Below are 18,354 nucleotides of genomic sequence, written 5' to 3'. Positions count from 1 at the left end.
ACAACAAACAAAAGCATGTTCTAAAGCAGGGCAGCAAGCACAAGATCAAAAGCAGGATGTATCCTCTGTCCTGCAGAAGTAAAACAGATAATACCGTGTTGTCATTCTGAAAGTCCTTAATTTGTGGTTTGACTTTGGTATTGACAAAAAGCTAGCATTTAAAGTAGCTTAAGTAAAAATAGTCATTATGATTAAAGAAAGGCTTTTGTAATGCTGTGTTTTCCGTGGATCCTAAATGATTATTGACACACATTCATTAATGTGTTTTTTGGTCTTTTACATTCAGCCCGTCTGGATCACAAACTTATTTTAAATAGTATATTTGTGCACACTTGTTTAGTACAAAAGGCATGCCTCTACACTTGTTATTAACATCCATCCATCCATTTTCATCCGCTTATCCGGAGTCGGGTCGCGAGGGCAGTAGCCTAAGGCGAGAGGCCCAGACTTTCCTCTCCCCAGCCGCTTGGGCAAGCTCCTCTGGGGGAATCCCAAAGTGTTCCCTGGCCAGGTGAGAGACAGTCCCTCCAGTGTGTCCTGGGTCTACCTTTAGGTCTCCTCCCAGTTGGACGTGCCTGGAAAACCTCAACAGGGAGGTGTCCAGGAGGCATCCTGACCAGATGCCCGAGCCATCTCTACTGGTTCCTCTGTTATTAACAAACATATTTCATATTTAATGTTTATGTGTGTGTGTGTGTGTGTGTGTGCGCACGTGCGTGTGTGTGCATGCATGTGTGCTCTGTCTTCTCGATCCCCAGTGAGTCATGATGGATGGCTGCTTATACTGATCCAGGGTCCTCTGGAAGTTTCTTCCTGTTAAAAGGGAGTTTTGCTCTCCACTGTCGCTACATGCTTGCTTGCTGTAAAGACTCTGACACTAGTCAGTGACTCGATGCAACCTGCTGGGTTCCTTATATAGGGAACTTTTTACCGATTGGCTTAATGAACTGACCTGTATTGGAAAGTTTACTGTGTGAAGCGCCTTGAGACAACTCTTGTCGTGGCTTGACGCTATATAAATAAACTTGTATTGAATAGAATATTTATTGCTTTTGTTTATTTGCTACTTTGAATAGAAAGCACAAAATAAACTTCAGTGGATTTTATAATCGTTGTAAAGAAACATTTATGATGGTGTCATCTGCTACATATTTCAGACTGTTGGTAGCAGTTTTAAAAAGATGTCCTTCATAAAGACAACAGCTCTTGTTTCACCTTTGATAACAGAATCGTTAAATTTTATTCATTGTTATTCGTTTTGTCAGTTATCCTGTCAGATCTGGAACGACACACAAACAGAAAAGTCTTCATTCACAAAGGTTCCTTTTTCTGTGGTAAAAAGGGGCGGGGCGCATTCATGAACTGGATCAGCGCGATTTTAGGATCTCGCGATGTTCACGTGACTCGTACGCGGGTTCTTGTCATCCAATCCGTTGCCATCAATGAAATAAAGGGTGGAAGCAGCGTGGCTGAGCGGCTCAAGGGCACCGAGCCGGCTGGTTGGAAGAACGGGAGTAAAAGGAGACTTCTCGGTCAATAACCGTAGCATAAGAAGCTGTCAGGGCAGCGCTGTACTAACGTGACGGTGAGTATGCAGAAAATTATACCTAAGCCTTGCTAGCATCTGTGCTAATGTCGGCTACACTAGTATTAGTTCAGACGTTCGTGGTTTTTCCGAATTATTACACTGTAATAAATATTATTTGTACAATTAAACATAATTACGTTAAGTCTGTTCCCAACAATGACACGTTATTCTCATTGATAAGCATGCCATTAGCAGAGAAGGTGGCGCTCGGCCACCTGTCACTTTGATCTAAGACGCGTTAGTAACGCGCTTATGTCGCGGTGAACGTGATGGTGATGCGGACCGTCACGCTATCAGAGAAGCATGGGAGACGCCATAACGAGGGGAGCCGGCAGTCACGTTCATCATTTCCTGCTCGGAGATGGGCTTCTCAGGTATGGACCTCGGAGCTGAACCGTCTCTGCAGCGTAAACATAAGATCCACCAGACTTCCGGTTGGTTTTAAACAGGCCAAACCAGCTGACGCTCTTCTTGGAGATCATGCAAAGGGTACACTGTGACCCTGTGATACACTCAAAGAAATAGTCAAGGTGAAACCTTTTCCAATTTGGTCAATGATTCTATGTTGATGTCAAAATAGAAACTATCTTTGAAATGCGGCTGGGGTCTAAAATATGGACTCAGTGCTGACACCTGAGACACCTGAGACATTGAACCTGTAACTGACCCTCATGTCTGTCCCAGAGGACAAGGCTGCTAGGTTTGTCCCAGCTGAGAGGATTTGTTTCCCATGGTGCGGTGTTACTTTCCCAGGGTTTAAGCCTTTTTCCCAGTGTGACTCTCACATGATTCCCCACTGCTCCCCACCCCACCCCACCCCATGCTCCCTCTACCCCCATGCTCCTACCCCCCCAGGCCCCCACATGTCCCTGTGTCATATCTCATATCCTCTCTAGTCCTTGCCTTTCTCACTTCACCTTCCACTCGGCTAAAACGGAGCACCATCGAGGGTTCTGCTGCCATACGTCTGTGAGAACTGTCCACCTATTTATTTCTTATGTCCATCTTGCACAGTTTTTATATAAAATTCTTTTGAACAATATTCTCATCCTGGGAGGCTCAATCAGGCAAATACAACAGGGACATCTTCCTACAGCTTGTAAAGGAAGTTCATGAATAATAGGAAACGTCGTCGTGTTTTACAGCAGCCATCGTCACCGGCTGGTGCTTTTCCAGCCTCTGGCTGGCTGTACTTGAATTATTCTCTCCAGAAAATCCACCTGGGTTTCGTTTTTACCAGGAATTCTTAGATGAGCAGGAAGAAGTGGGTTCTGGCTGTAAATGAGCTGAATCTTTAACTTGTTAAAAGAGGTCAGAGATAACTTCATCAGTTAAAAATGCTGTTTGCTGAAGTCACAGTGGGGCACGAAAAAGGCAAAAAAGAAAGCTGGAGCACTCAAAGTGACAAAATATGTAACAGGCGCTCGTGTCTTCGTCAGAGTACTCACACGAAGACACAAGTGGGTCTCTTTTTTTGTGCTTGAACCTCTTAAATATTGAGTCACTTTGAGTGCTCCAGCCTTCTTTTTGCCTTTTTCACGTCATCGTTCTTTGCTGTGGTGCTCCGACCGGGCGGTGACGGGATTATGCACAGAGGATCTCGGAAGGGATCGATGTTTTTGTAGTGACCATAAAAATGTTCTTTTAACACAGACCAGGTGAATGAAGAGCGGCGTTACATTTAATGAATTGTCAGCTGTTTAGTGCAGTATTATCAGTTTTTTCTCTTCTGTTTTGTTCATATTTCGTAGTTTTACGCCAGGACTGTTTTTTGGGGGGGCCTACAGTCGTATAATTATTTTTTGTCTTGAACCCGTCCAACATGAAAGTTCCCAGTTTGATGTCCTTCAGCAGCTTATTGTTGTTCCAGTCCCTCCGTGTGGCTTGATAAGGGGTGAGAGCAGCTCGGTGCATTTTTACTTTAAAGCCTTGACTGCGAGTTCAGTAAATCCAAACATAATCTCCTGTCAGAGTTCAGGGGAGCTGGGTGTCCACCCTTCAAGGGTGGGACTCACTATCTGTCTCGAACACGCGTGTCCCCCGCCAAGGTAAAAGCCTCTCAGCGGGCCTTACGTCTCAGTCGTGAGATTTGGGTATTTTTTAAAGTTAATAACAGTCTTTGACTGTCGTTGGGATGTTTGTTGAACATTTATTGAAACATTCTGTTTTTAGGATTTTGATTTAGCTGGCTTTTTCAACAATTTTATATCAAAACGTTCAGCTCGTTAAGCTCTTCCCGGCTATTACTTTGGCATTGATATCTTTAAAATTTTTTCGAGTTATTAAGCTTTTTCTGCGAAAAATTTCCCATTGAAATGAATGGGATTGGTCAATTTTCAGCAAATTCCTAGCTATTTATCAATTTCTACATCGAAGAGAGAATTTCTAATCTGATTAGAGCTTTAGCTCGGCCAAAGTCTGGTATGTTCGGTATGTAAGGTTGTTAAAATGTCTGCCCATTGTAAAGATCGGTTACCTTTACTGGGTAAGGGTTAGGTCAGAAAAACTGTTAGAAGCGTGGTTTCACCGTCTCTTGGTAATAAATGTCGATAAATCCAACGGGAAGCACGTTGAGCGTCTTCGTTTAACCAAAACCACCAAGCTTTTAGCAGAAACCCAAGTTGGGCCGTCTTTCCAACCTGATTTCTGCAGCAGAGTTCAGTTTTCCACAGCTAAAGTGTGACGAATGCTTCTCTGGAGTCACATGCAGATATTCCCTAAACAAAGGGGATGTTTTACGTTTGATAAGACTTGCTTAGACTTTTTGAGTCGCTCCAGTCTAAAGAAACTCGCTTGAAGGCCACAAATGTTCAGAAAACCATTTGTCTTATATTTCTGTGTTCAGATGAACTTCTAAAAGGACGACGTCTAAAAGAGAACATTTGTTAAGTTTCCACGTCCCTAAAGTGGAGCTGGCTGCCTCTGGGGCTGGTCAGATGCTGGGCTCTCCTTCCAGCTGCTGTGGTTGGAAGTATTAGAGAACATTTATACAAAGACTCAGATTTCCACCCTTGTTCTCCTGTAAAACCGAGATCTTGCTTTGTTTGGCGTGATTTGTTTCACCGAGGCTTCTGAGAAGCAGGTTTATTTACGCTCTGCTGGTGATCGAGTTCACATGGCGCCTGTGCACCACAGTGGGCTTTTGTGACTGGAAACTTGCTTAATTCTCAATTTAGCAGCATAGGAAACCCTGTAGATGTTTTGACAAGAGGTGTGACATGTTTTCTTGGACTCTGCACTTCCCACAATTCAGCAGGAACATGTTACACATTGAAACAATTATACTGCACCTGCTGGGCGCCTCCTCCCCTTACAAATGAAGTTCTTCATGTTTCTAAACGACTTGTGGCTAAAACACAACCTTTATCTTACTTTTTGTGTTTTTCTCCTTTAGAGTCCTAAAGAGGAAACCATGGACCAAGCAAGGTCGACGATATCCAAAATTGTAAGTTCTCTAATGTCACAGCCACATCCTGAGCTTCAAATACTCAATATTTCACATAAAAGATGAGCTTAATACATTTTAAAGGGGCATTATGGAAGTTTGACGGCCAAAACATGTATAGAAATAATAAATATCTTCTTCATACATTCTCCTGCAATGCCCTGGTCCTGTAGAATGAGCCCTGGCATTTTTACTGTGATTGCCAGTTTCTGTAAAATCACAGAAAAAGAGAGATGCTCGGGTCGAGCAGGCTGCTTCATGCGCGTTCACGCTCAGGCATCGCCCGTAGCATTTGCTATCCGTAGCTTTAGCAGCAGAGAGAGAGGCAGTGCCACTTTGTCGCTGTTCCTAACGCCTAGTGACAAAGCTAGCTACATTTCTGAGGACCCTTAGCTACTTTCTGTAGAACTTTCTTCTAGATATTTCCTGCAAATTAGCAACAAAATAGCCATTTTCACTCCGAACCGTTCTTTGGTTTGACGTTGTTTCAGCTGTCATCAAGGATATAAATGTTACAGATACAAAGGACGTCACTGGCGCTAGCTCACCTAGTAAGACATCAGAATTTCATGCAGAAGGCCTGGGTTTGATTCTGGATGTGAACATAGTTTATTTAGAGTTTCTTTTTTACATTAATGGTATATTTTTTACAGTAAGATGCCCAAATTTTTATTTGAGACTCGCCGAACGGCATTGAATTCACAGATAAAAAAGATGTGGGTTCAACTTTCATTTTGGAACAATTTTTCAAGCAAGGGAAGGGAATGATCTGAGCATGCAGGAGGACTGACCCATCATAAACCTTTGTCGGCTGTGCTGAAGAGAAAGGTACAGAACCACATTATTTAATTAATTAGCTGCATGTTATCCTGTCCTCTGTCCTTCGGGCCACACACACACACACACACACACACACACGCACGCACACACACACACACACACACACACACACACACACACACACACACACACACACACACACACACACACACACACACACACACACACACACACACACACACACGGGACTGTCTCAGCTGTTATTTTCGTTAAGGAGTGTGCACGTACAGCATGCGCGCCTCGTGTTACGCTTTTGGCCTGAGGGGGCAATCACGAGCATAAAAATTCAAAACTCCGTAAAGTCCCTTTAAAACACAGATGCAACTTTTTTCTAGCACTCGCATATGATGCAGATGAGGCCTGGCTACTGCAGCACCCAACTTTAGCTCTTTATCTGTAACACTGTCTGTGTTTGGTCACTGTTGTGCTTCCTACTTTGTTCCATAGTTTAATGGGGAGCCTCACTCCTACACCCGATTCAACTTGACCCAGAACATGGAGGGAGACAACAGCCAGGTGGAGATGAAGCTGTCCTCTGAGGTGGATGAGGAGGTTGGGGGAAACGGCGTGGGAGACCACCTCAGTCACAACTCTAACGGAAAACCCTACATGGTTCAGAAACTGAAGCGCACACCAAAGAGCCTCTGCTTCATGGCAGCCGTTACCCTTCTCATCTTCATCATTGGTGAGTAAAAGGTGGTTACCAGCAGCCCACGAGTTACCGCAGGTCTGTAAACAGGACTCCTCTCTTCTCCTTCTCCTGGTGGTTGTAGAAAATGGTGCAGCACTGGACACAAGGAACATAACGCTATCTTACCTTCTCTACCTAAACACCTACATAACTGTAACAATTAGGTATGCTAGCTAAATAGTGTTGTTGGTGAGAAATAAGCAGTTTTTAGTTTACTTGGTTTACTCATAACTTCACCAACAATCTGGGTAAACCCCACAAACTTCATCCACATGACTGAATAGTTTTGATGGATCGTTCGCTGTGCCCTCCATCTTTCTCTTTTGAGGATGTCCTACCTGCAGAGGCTACAGCTGCGCAGACGTTAGTTGTTAGACGCGCTGCACATCCGGCTGCTAATGTAGAGGCTGGCTGTATTCCAGAAACACGATTGGTCCAACGTGACGCAACTCCTATCATTGGCTGCTCATCGGTTCTTTGCGTTTAAGGTTTATATCGACGTGTTCTCATGTGACCATTTATCTCCCAGCTCCACTCACCATGAAGCATTATAGCCTTTGTGTCTCCTGCTAAGTAGAGACCACTGATTCTTCCAGGGTTCTTGGTTGGCTACACGGCTCATCGGAGAAAAGAGACGTCTCCTGTCTGCTCTGCTTCTGTTCTTCCCTTTGAACGAGCCGTTGCCCCTGAGACCGGTGCTGCTCCTCTGATGGACTGGGACAAAGTCAAAAGTCTCCTCAACCAAAGACTCACAGCTGCCAAAATAGAAACGGCCTTCAGGTGAACATAACGTCCTCCTAATCTCTTCGTATCTCTTTGTTTTAGTTTCACTCTGCAGAGGTAAAACTGTTCTTGATGTTCTGTTCCAGTGAGTTTTCTAAACCGAGCCACCGAGCTGGTTCTCCTGAAGATGACTATCTAGGGAACAAGGTGCTCCAGAGGTTTAAAGACTATGGCATGAACACCTGGAATGATGAGCACTTTGTTAAGGTTCAGGACCCTCCAGCATCTGGCTCTAATAGAATCATCTACAAGAACGATCCAGAGGAGCGTCCGAAGGGCTTCTTGTCTTACAGCGGCAACGGATCAGTGAAGGTTCGTCCCAGATTCAGCTACTGGGAGGAAAATGGAAGAAGTGAAACAAAGAGCCGTCAACCGAGTTCTTGTTGTGTGTTCAGGGTGCAGCGCTGTACGCTTGTTATGGACAGGAGAGTGACTTTAGGTTACTGAGGGACAAGAACATCAACATGAACGGCAGAGTCATGCTGGTCAGAGCTGGAAAGATCAGCTTTGCTGAGAAGGTCAGTGCTTTAGAAACAGGAACAAACTGAATGTAAAGTTCTTTGTCAAATTGACATGAAGTATTTTTCTAAAAGCAGATGAATTTAGTTTAGAAAGTAGCATTTTTGTTCTGAGTTGATGTAGTTCGACCACCTGCTGTTTACAGGTGGCCAATGCTGCTAAAGTGAACGCCTCGGCCGTGTTGATCTACCCCGACCCCGCTGATTACTCTATTGGAGAGACCACGGACCTCTATGGACATGTGAGTGGGGCAAACTACTGGTGTGTAGGTTCATGAGCATCTTAAATGCCTAAAGGATGAAGTGTCTTGCCCAAGGACACAACGACTGCGACAGGCTGAGTAGGGTGCGAGCTACAACCCTCGAGTTACGAGGCAGCTCTTCACTCTACTACCATCATTGCTCCGTATTTTTTAAAAAAGCACAGTAAAGTTTGGTTGAGCTCAATATAATCGTCAGGTCTTCAAAACCCTTTAAGAGCCAGAGTTTTTTAAGGATGAAACTTGGCAACGATGTGTGTCGCAGTTTTGCAACTTTGGCGCTTAAAGGTGCGACAGGTCAAAATCTCACGGTTTGGATCGGATCATGGTTTTCAGTCACAGATCGGAATTTTTTTTCAGGTCAGCAGAAAAAGGAAAACACAAATACTTTATTTTCTGTTTATCTTGTAGCAACTTACTGTAAAAATTGGAGTTACAGAATTACAGGTCAGATTGGTGATTAAATGTTAAAATGACTTGCCCTTTATAGACAAGCTCACTCCTCACCTTTCCGAAGCGCTGTTTATTTTTCATTCCATGTCTTTTACAGATTTGTACCCAACAATATTAACAGGTCCCACCACGCTAATGTAAAATTTGGCCCAGTTGTAGTTATAGGGTCTGTGGGTTCTTTTAGGATATTTTTTGTGCAGTTGTTGGACAAAATGACTTGCTGTGGCATTAATTGCACTAATAGAGCGTTCAAGGAGTCTCCACATCATTTTATCCAGTAAGTAAAATTATATTTATGTATTTTAGGTCACTGCCGAGCTGAGCTTAGATTTTAACATGTACTGTTTAACCATGAAATTTAAATGTAATAGGGTAAAACCCAGTGCATTTAACATAATGCTGCACTTTAGAAAATGGGTTGAAATATAACATGTTGGTGGAGCTGGGTTCCAACTATCGGCTTGTGGAGCTCTCGGGAGACCGATGTTTTCCACCCGTTCTCCCCTCCCCGCAGCTCGGCGCATCTGTCTGATCGCGGCTTCTGTCGGAGACCTCTGTGTTCCACCCGGTTTTACCCAGCGGTCAGCCCGGCGTATCTCTGACTCAGAAGCTCTGGTGTTGTGCACAGTTAACTCCGGTTGTAGCTAGGTTGCTACCTCCGTTAGCTTAGCTCCCACCTCCGCTTTAGCTTTGGGTTAGCTTCAGGTTAGCTTGTAGCTAGTTCGACCGGGTGTCGTCAGTTGATCCCAGCCTTACAGCCACACCCTCAGCTCCACCTCTTCCCTTTTGTGGAATTGTCTGGGCTTGACGGAACCTGTGACACGGTCAAAATGGCGGTGGTGGCCACCTCCCATTTGGCCTCAAAAACGTGTTTTTGGAGTCTATGGAAACCCATTGTCCATATATGTACAGTGGGGCAAAAAAGTATTTAGTCAGCCACCGATTGTGCAAGTTCTCCCACTTAAAATAATGACAGAGGTCAGTAATTTTCATCATAGATACACTTCAACTGTGAGAGACAGAAAGTGAAAAATAATTCATGAATTCACATGGCAGGATTTTTAAAGAATTTATTTGTAAATCAGGGTGGAAAATAAGTATTTGGTCAATAACAAATTCAACTCAATACTTTGTAACATAACCTTTGTTGGCAATAACAGAGGTCAAATGATTACTATAGGTCTTTACCAGGTTTGCACACACAGTAGCTGGTATTTTGGCCCATTCCTCCATGCAGATCTTCTCGAGAGCAGTGATGTTTTGGGGTTGTCGCCGAGCAACACGGACTTTCAACTCCCTCCACAGATTTTCTATGGGGTTGAGGTTTGGAGACCGGCTAGGCCACTCCAGGATTTTCAAATGCTTCTTACGGAGCCACTCCTTTGTTGCCCGGGCGGTGTGTTTGTGATCATTGTCGTGTTAGAAGACCCAGCCACGTTTCATCTTCAAATCTCTCACTGATGAAAGGAGGTTTTGGCTCAGAATCTCACGATACATGGCCCCATTCATTCTTTCCTTAACACGGATCAGTCGTCCTGTCCCCTTAGCAGAAAAACAGCCCCAAAGCATGATGTTCCCACCCCCATGCTTCACAGTAGGTATAGTGTTCTTGGGATGCAACTCAGTATTCTTCTTCCTCCAGACACGACGAGTTGAGTTTATACCAAAAAGTTCTACTTTGGTTTCATCTGACCACATGACATTCTCCCAATCCTCTGCTGTATCATCCATGTGCTCTCTGGCAAACTTCAGACGGGCCTGGACATGCACTGGCTTCAGCAGCGGAACACGTCTGGCACTGCAGGATTTGATTCCCTGCCGTTGTAGTGTGTTACTGATGGTGACCTGTGTTACTGTGGTCCCAGCTCTCTGCAGGTCATTCACCAGGTCCCCCCGTGTGGTTCTGGGATTCTTGCTCACCGTTCTCATGATCATTTTGACCCCACGGGATGAGATCTTGAGTGGAGCCCCAGATTGAGGGAGATTATCAGTGGTCTTGTATGTCTTCCATTTTCTGATAATTGCTCCCACAGTTGATTTTTTCACACCAAGCTGCTTGCCTGTTGTAGATTCACTCTTCCCAGTCTGGTGCAGGTCTACAATTCTTTTCCCGGTGTCCTTCAAAAGCTCTTTGGTCTTGGCCATAGTGGAGTTTGGAGTCTGACTGTTTGAGGCTGTGGACAGGTGTCTTTTATACAGATAATGAGTTCAAACAGGTGCCATTAATGCAGGTAACGAGTGGAGGACAGAAAAGCTTCTTAAAGAAGACGTTACAGGTCTGTGAGAGCCAGAGATTTTCCTTGTTTGAAGTGACCAAATACTTATTTTCCACCCTGATTTACAAATAAATTCTTTAAAAATCCTGCCATGTGAATTCATGGATTTTTTTTCACATTCTGGCTCTCACAGTTGAAGTGTACCTATGATGTAAATTACTGACCTTGCACAATCGGTGGCTGACTAAATACTTTTTTGCCCCATTGTATGTCGATGCTTAAAAGGGTTATAGCAGAAATCTGGAGTTTCTTCTCAGAGGGCACCATCTAGAGGTGGAAAAATGTATTACACAGAACAGCTCTCACATGAGCTGAAAACAAAGATTGTTCACCATCATGGTTTGAGGGAAGGAACAGAAATCTGTCTCAGAGATTTCAGCTGTCTGTTTCCACAGTTAGGAACATATTAAAGAAATGGAAGACCACAGGCGTGGTTCAAGTTACGACTCAAAGTGGCAGATCAAGAAAAATCTCAGATAAACAAAAGAAGAGTGGTGAGAATAGTCAGAGTCAACCCACAGACCAGCACCAAAGACCTACAACATCATCTTACTGCAGATGGAGTCCCTGTGCATCGTTCAACTATCCAGTGCACTTTACACAAGGAGATGCTGCACGTGAGAGTGACGCAGAGGAAGCCTTTTCTCCACCCACAGCACAAACCGAGCTGCTTGATGTCCAGCATCAAACCTGAATGAACTACCGATGTGTTGTAAAGAAGAATGGTCCAAAACACCTTCTACCAGAATCCAGACTCTCATTAGAAGCTATAGGAAGTGTTTAGAGGCTGTTGTTTCTGCAAAAAGAGGATCTACAGTAATCCCTCGTTTATCGCGGCAGATGCGTTCCAGACCTGGCCGCGATAGGTGAAAATCCGCGAAGTAGGGACTCCCAGCATGCCCCTCGCGGGGATTCCCTCCACGTCGCACCTACGTCACAAACCGCGGCTATAAACGGAAGTCGCCTTTCCAGCTCACCACTCAGTCATCGTTTCTTCAGATTCATGATCAGAGTTTCCAACCTACCGATCAATCCAACGAACTATCAACTCATAGTAAGTTATCTTACTTACTTCTGGAAAGCCCGGCATTTCCGTGTCACTTGGTTGACGCTCGAACGCTCGGGGGTTTCCTAGAGCAGCCGGCGTTTCACCGACGCTATCACTTCCGCGTCTGTGAAACCACGCTCCCTATTGAAAAATCGTATGATCACATTCTCTTTTTGGGGGTAAAACTCAAGAAAAAAAATTTTTTTTACTTGGTTTTTTGAGTTTTATTACAAAAAGTGCATTTTATGATGAAATTGATGAAAAAAAACAAGAATTTCTTGATATTTCGCATAGAAAAATACCGCGAATCAGTGAAAAATACCGCAAATCTGCGAATTCCCACTGAAAAATGCTCCAAAGAAAAAATCCGCGAAGCAGCGAATCTGCGATGAACGAACCGCAAAGTAGCGAGGGATTACTGTACTAAATATTGAGTATATTTTTGGTGCCCAAATTTATTCACCTGCCTGATTTAGTTTAAACAATTATTGCACACTTTCTATAAGTCCTATCAACTTTGTTCCACTTCTCAAACATCACTGTGTGTGTCTCCTATAAGATGTATTTAACTGGAATTTATACAGGAATATTGCAGATGAAGAGGGCTGCCCAAACTTTCACATCCCACTGTACTTATAGCTAAAATGGTATTGGGCAGGTTACGGTTCAGAGTTCATGACTGGAATAAAATGGGGGGGGTGAGAAGTTCATGGACTGGATCGATCGGCAAAAATAAAATTGAAATAAAACAATTCAAAAGCCGCTGTTAAATCAAAGCTCTCAACAATGTTGTTCTGTGGGTCGCCTACAGGTCCACCTGGGTTCTGGTGATCCCTACACCCCAGGCTTTCCCTCCTTCAATCACACCCAGTTCCCTCCTGTGGAGTCTTCAGGGCTGCCAAAAATCCCGGCTCAGACCATCACCAGCGCCATGGCAACCAAAATTCTGTGGTAAAGCTCTAATCAAACGTTTGTCCTGCTCTCTGATTTCAGAATCAGTTGTGTAGCGTTATCGTTGTCGGTCTGCTTGTGACAGGAAGCTTGGTGGTCAGAGTCTTCCTGAAGGATGGGAAGGTTTCCACAAATTGGGAAATGAGAATGACACGATCAGTGTGGAGGTCAACAACTTTCTAACTGAGAAGAAGATCAACAACGTGTTTGGGGTCGTCAAAGGTTTAGTGGATGCAGGTAAAATGAATCAGAATCAGAATGAAGTTCTAATTTAACAAGAGAGACAAGAGTTTGCTGAGTTCAGTGTGAATGATGGCATCTTCTCCCTGGGTTCAGACCGATACGTGGTTATCGGTGCCCAGAGGGACGCGTGGGGTCCAGGCTTCGCTGCATCAACCGTTGGTACCAGCGTCCTGGTGGAACTGGCGCGTTCGGTCTCAGACATGGTGGAGCATGGTACGCATGGGCTGGGTTTAATGTCAGATGGAACAAAATGTTAAGCAACTTCTTGTTTTCATGGAAACAAACACCTTCTCACTGTTTGACAGATGGGTTTAAGCCAAGGAGGAGCATCGTGTTTGCCAGCTGGAGTGCAGGAGAATACGGAAGCGTTGGCGCCACCGAGTGGTTGGAGGTTAGAATCTTTAAAGTTGGACCTTTTCTCAGTGACCACCTGTAGAACTCCAAAGCAGACTTTAAGAGTTACTGATGTGTTGTTTTCTATCGTAGGGATATTTATCTTCTCTGGGTATGAAAGCTTTCTCCTACATCAACCTGGACGGCATTGTGACAGGTACTCACTGTGACGGTTTTACACCAGCTTCAGATTCAGTTCAGCATCTAGAAAGCATGAAATATTAACATCACGTTGTATAATTTTACAAATAAGTTATTTATTTTCAGGTCGGAATGGATTTAAAGTAGCAGCCAGTCCTTTGATGCACACACTGATTGAAAAAGCCTTGAATGAGGTAAATCCTGAGTAAAAGTTTCGTCTTATTGATCCCTTTTTATCGGCGTGAGACAAATGTGCAAATTATTTTGCAGGTTTACTACGAGGATAAGTCTCTTTCTTCTCAATTTGCAAAAAGCGACTGGGAGTCAAATATGTGAGTCTGAAATGAAACGGTCACAAACTTGTCTTCGTACTTCTGGAGCCACATCTGACATGTTTAGTTCATTCTTTGGGGCTTTATTCTTTTCTGTTACAGTTTGGAGCCAATGCAGATGGATAACACTGCCTATCCTTTCCTTGCCTTTTCTGGAATTCCCTCAATGTCATTCCGATTCACCTCAGGCAGATCGGTACGTCGTTCATTCTCCACGTAAAATATTTATTTACTGATCGGTCTGAAGATTGTTCTTTGTTTTCCCCCCAGAGCTACCAATACTTGGGGACGTTGTTGGACACCCAAGAGAAACTGAACGCTGCTACGTCCAGTCAGGTTCCTCAGCTGGCTGCAGCCGCCGGTCGGTTTGCAGGTTCTATAGCGCTGAGGCTGGTCCATGACCATCTGCTGCAGATGAACCTGAGGAAGTACGACAAGGTCATCCGCTTTAATGTGGCGAAGATCAATGCAAAGATAAAGGCTGTTCAAAGGGTGAGTCGAGCTCTTTCATCTGTTAAATGTTTCATTAATGACCAATAATGTTGTTTTTCACCCATTCTGTCTACAGTTGCACCTGCAAGTTTATTTTCATGCATGAGTGTCACTTTTAGCCGTTTGTTACTAAACCGATCCAACAATTACAAAATAACTTAATGTTTTGTTGATTTTCTGTCCTCCAACGGTGTCAAAAGATGCAGACTCATACACACATGCCGCACTAATATTTGTCTTAATGTCTCATTAATACGACCAGACTCGCATGTGTTGCCACGTTTTCTAGTCTAATCCAGCTGTTGGTTAATGGTCCCGGACACAATCGGCTTTTGAACAAAGTCCAAACATTATTTGATCTTGTTTTAGCTCAAAATTGCGTCTAGGGTGTAGAATTTTTGTATTTTTTTAATCAAAGCTGCGTTGTTGTGTGTTCCTCCAGATGCAGCCCCAGATGTTGCCCAAGGCCCTGACCGTACAGTGGCTGATCTCCGCCTCAGGTTCCTACGGCCGTGCCTCTCGCAGCCTGGAAACAGACGTTCAGAACAGTAACCTGGACGACATTGAGACATGTCGCATCATCAACGACCGCATCATGTCGGTAAGTTCTGTAAAACTCAGATCGGGACCGACGGTCCAGGTTTAGTCCGGTTCCTTTTTGCATTGTATAAACTCTACAGCAGATTAGCGATTCACGGTCATGTACCTGAGTAGGTCTGAGTTCTCTTCCTGTGTGCGGCAGGTGGAACGGAACTTCCTGTCTCCCTACATTTCTCCCAGAGAGATTCCTTTTCGTCACATCCTGATGGGCACAGGATCACACACCCTCCAAGCTCTCTCTAACCACCTTGATGCTCTCAAGGCCGACAACCCCGAGGCGGACGCTGACCTGTTCCGCCACCAGTTCGCCCTGGCGACCTGGACCCTTCAGGGCTGCGCCAACTCGCTAGCAGGGGACATCTGGTCCCTGGATAATGAAATCTAAAGTGGCGTGAGAGTCCTACCAGAAGCCTGTGTGAAACCCACATGGCTGCCATTACCGCGAGAGCCTGCTAACTTTAAACATTCACATGAAAAACCAAACACGGGGTATCTAAATGCAAATATTTCAAACACTTTGGTGCTAATAATGATTGCCCTGAAATACTCATCTTGACAGTACTACTTAATTTATTTCCTGAATGAGCTCAACATAGAGAATAGTTTTTTCCTTTAGGTCATAACAAAACTAAAGGCTGTCAGCGCAGATACAGCAAACTCAAATAGCAGTGTCCTAAGCTAACAACCTGCTAATTGTTTACTATAATTTACTCGTCCTGGTGTCTACTGCTGCGAACCTCTTGTCAGAACCAAACAGGGTTTGCATTGGATGCTACAAATGCTTACAGTGCTCAAATGGCCAAATATTTCCTTAGCGTAGGTTCAGGACCGTCTGCTGTAAAAGCTCAGCTCCTCATCAGCCTTCCAAGAAAAGTCCGAATCCTTGACCTCGTGGCATCGGAGTGCATCTTTTCCCCAAACACAAGGCAGTCGGTCCCAAACACGCAGCACAGAAACCCAAACCATATGTTTATTTATTGTTATTTATTTATCAGTGACAGAGTTCACTATAAATGGCTTTTTATCACCTTTTTTTTTTACAATGTATAATTATCGGGAGCAGTGCCTTCCATAATTATGACAGTTATACTGTCGAAATGACAAAAGCAGCATCTGCTTGAAGGAGTGTACGTGTGGACCGATGGCCGGTACTGAGCAGTGTTCTCCCGCTCTACTGAACTCAACCCGGCTCAGGAATCCCTCCAGGATGTGTGCTCGGTACCGACCTGCCGACACACGTACACTTCTCGTTCTGACAGCATTATCGGGAGCAGTGTTTTCCCATAATGCGCAAATAAGAAGGTAGTTTTTGCCTACCAGTGTGTGTCCGTATCGGAGGCAGTGCCCTCCATATTTCACTGTAGGAGTGGATGGTTTTATTATCGGGAACAGTGATTCCCATAATGTGTATATACAGTTCTTAGCTATGCATCATCGCACATGTTGCTACATCTTCTCTGTTCTGATAATCACGCGTACGTCTGATTTGTTTATCACATCCAAACTTGTGCGAGGAGGCTTCTTACGCGTGTTACATGACTTTTGTAGGACCGCCGATTAAAACGATGTGGGCCAGTTTGTGTGTCTATAATCCAACGCTTCTGGTTTATTATGAGTCGGACAATGTTAAAAATACTTCCTGCTTCCTTTTTAACTGCCTTTTCAGAGTTTCGTGTGCCTTTTTGTTTCCTGTTTTTAAAGATGAGATTTACGTTAAGAAATAGTTGATTTTATGTTTGTTTTTCTTCTATTTAGCGTCCAGATGTGCTCGTGTGAAAACCTGTTACAACACCCTTAGGTGAGATTGGAGGAATTGGTGTGACTGGAATTTAAATGAGTCTGTTCAGTTTTAAAACGGCATTTCTTATTTTTAAAAAAAACCACCCGCTGATCGTGTCTGCGCACGTCGGATGAGCAGAGTGATCTGACATTAGGGATCCATCTGGTTTCGGGTGAAAAGAAATGTTTGAATGTGAAACAGCTTTTTTCTTACTGTATTGTTGGCTTTGCTTGATGAATAAAAGTGACATCACATCTGAAGCGGTGGTGTGATACTTCTCGAGTCTTCAGCGAAACACATTTGATTGGTTTATCCTTGTGAAGTGTTTAGTTCTGCCATATTTCTCTTACTGTATAGAGCTTTGGGGAAACAATTATAAAAAAATGCACCACACCCACTATCAGTATTGCAAAAGAGGGTAACACGTGTCATTCATAAAGCTGGGTATCTGGATCATATAAATTCTTTGTTTTTACAGTCAAAATACATTAAACTTCAAAACCTGTGTAGCTGTCAGTTGTTTGTTTATTTCAAACACTTTAAAAGGATTTCCAGCCGGGGGCACTGTTGTCTAATCCAGTGGTTCCCAACCTTTCTCCCAAGGGACCCCCTTTTTTTTTACCAGTAAAATTTTTGACGACCCCCTCCCATTCTCTCTTCCAGTACAAACAGTATTAAGAAATGATAAAATTGTTCAAGCACATTTTAATATGCTTTGATTCAATAGATAACAGTAGTAGGCTCCAGTACAGAACAAAGTCATTAAGAAAACCAAACAGAGCATAATGTGCTTGACAGTTTGTATAACTTTTCTGAACACATTGTTTCTTGTAAACACTGATAAATCAATCATTCCTTTCAATAAACATTTGACACATAAAAAATACACTGAGCAAAGTGTACTTAAATGTGTATATTACTGTTTATAGTAGATTATTTACTGTAAAGGCTGTGATTAATCAACCAGTCCTATCTTTAATGAACTTTTGACACTTGAAAATAAAACAGTGAGCTGAGCAAAATGTTCTTAAAAGTGTGTTACTTTTTCTGTACTAATTACTTCCTGTCTTAATATCAGTAAACTTTTCACTCATGAAAAAAAAATGTGAGCACAATGTAGGCTTTAAACAAGTAATGAAGTTTTAACCCCTTAAAGTGGAGAGGTCCTGGCGACCCACTGAGAGGCTTTGGCGCCCCCTTGTGGGGGTCGGGACCCCCAGGTTAGGAACCACTGGTCTAATCAGTAGCTGACTGATCCTGTGTGAAACCAGAAGTTGCTCATTAGTTCGTATGAAACACAGCTGTGTAGGCAAAGAAAAAAACTTTATTCAAAGAGTGACTTTTCAGATTTTATTTCAGTTTTTCAGTTTTTTGAAAGAGATAAGGATATTTGGGATAATTATATATATAATTATATATATATATATATATATATATATATATATATATATATATATATATATATATATATATATATATATATATTCTCTGTTTGATTTTTGTGAGCGCTGTTCCAGACC

At 43.4% G+C, this 18,354-nt stretch overlaps 1 protein-coding gene across 2 annotated transcripts; it reads left to right on the top strand.

The window, feature by feature from the left end:
- Positions 1 to 1,427: 1,427 nt before the first annotated feature.
- Positions 1,428 to 17,094, top strand: tfr1a (transferrin receptor 1a). Of its 2 annotated transcripts, none has more exons than XM_015957555.3 (18): positions 1,428 to 1,585; positions 4,983 to 5,033; positions 6,321 to 6,558; positions 7,161 to 7,344; positions 7,434 to 7,659; positions 7,743 to 7,865; positions 8,012 to 8,107; positions 12,714 to 12,853; positions 12,939 to 13,090; positions 13,190 to 13,309; positions 13,402 to 13,487; positions 13,583 to 13,646; positions 13,757 to 13,824; positions 13,901 to 13,962; positions 14,065 to 14,158; positions 14,233 to 14,454; positions 14,897 to 15,055; positions 15,197 to 17,094. In XM_015957555.3, exons 2-18 carry the CDS (start codon positions 5,001 to 5,003, stop codon positions 15,437 to 15,439), a joined length of 2,310 nt encoding a protein of 769 aa, XP_015813041.1. In that variant the 5' UTR covers positions 1,428 to 1,585; positions 4,983 to 5,000; the 3' UTR covers positions 15,440 to 17,094. The 2 variants fall into 2 exon arrangements, with proteins under 2 accessions (XP_015813041.1, XP_015813040.1); XM_015957554.3 differs by lacking the exon at positions 1,428 to 1,585 and adding an exon at positions 1,592 to 2,557.
- Positions 17,095 to 18,354: the final 1,260 nt, after the last annotated feature.

Source organism: Nothobranchius furzeri, chromosome 11, assembly GCF_043380555.1.
Source record: "Nothobranchius furzeri strain GRZ-AD chromosome 11, NfurGRZ-RIMD1, whole genome shotgun sequence".
NCBI classification, from domain to species: domain Eukaryota; kingdom Metazoa; phylum Chordata; class Actinopteri; order Cyprinodontiformes; family Nothobranchiidae; genus Nothobranchius; species Nothobranchius furzeri.
Note: the sequence above shows the minus strand (reverse complement) of the source record. Positions and strands in the feature narration are given on the sequence as shown.

Excerpts from the sequence above, each read along its gene's own strand:
- tfr1a (XM_015957554.3), top strand. The coding sequence starts at position 2,426 with ATGCTCCTACCCCCCCAGGCCCCCACATGTCCCTGTGTCATATCTCAT. Across the intron at positions 12,854-12,938 it reads ATGGCAACCAAAATTCTGTG|GAAGCTTGGTGGTCAGAGTC; the intron begins GTAAAGCTCTAA and ends TGCTTGTGACAG. Across the intron at positions 13,647-13,756 it reads CCTGGACGGCATTGTGACAG|GTCGGAATGGATTTAAAGTA; the intron begins GTACTCACTGTG and ends ATTTATTTTCAG.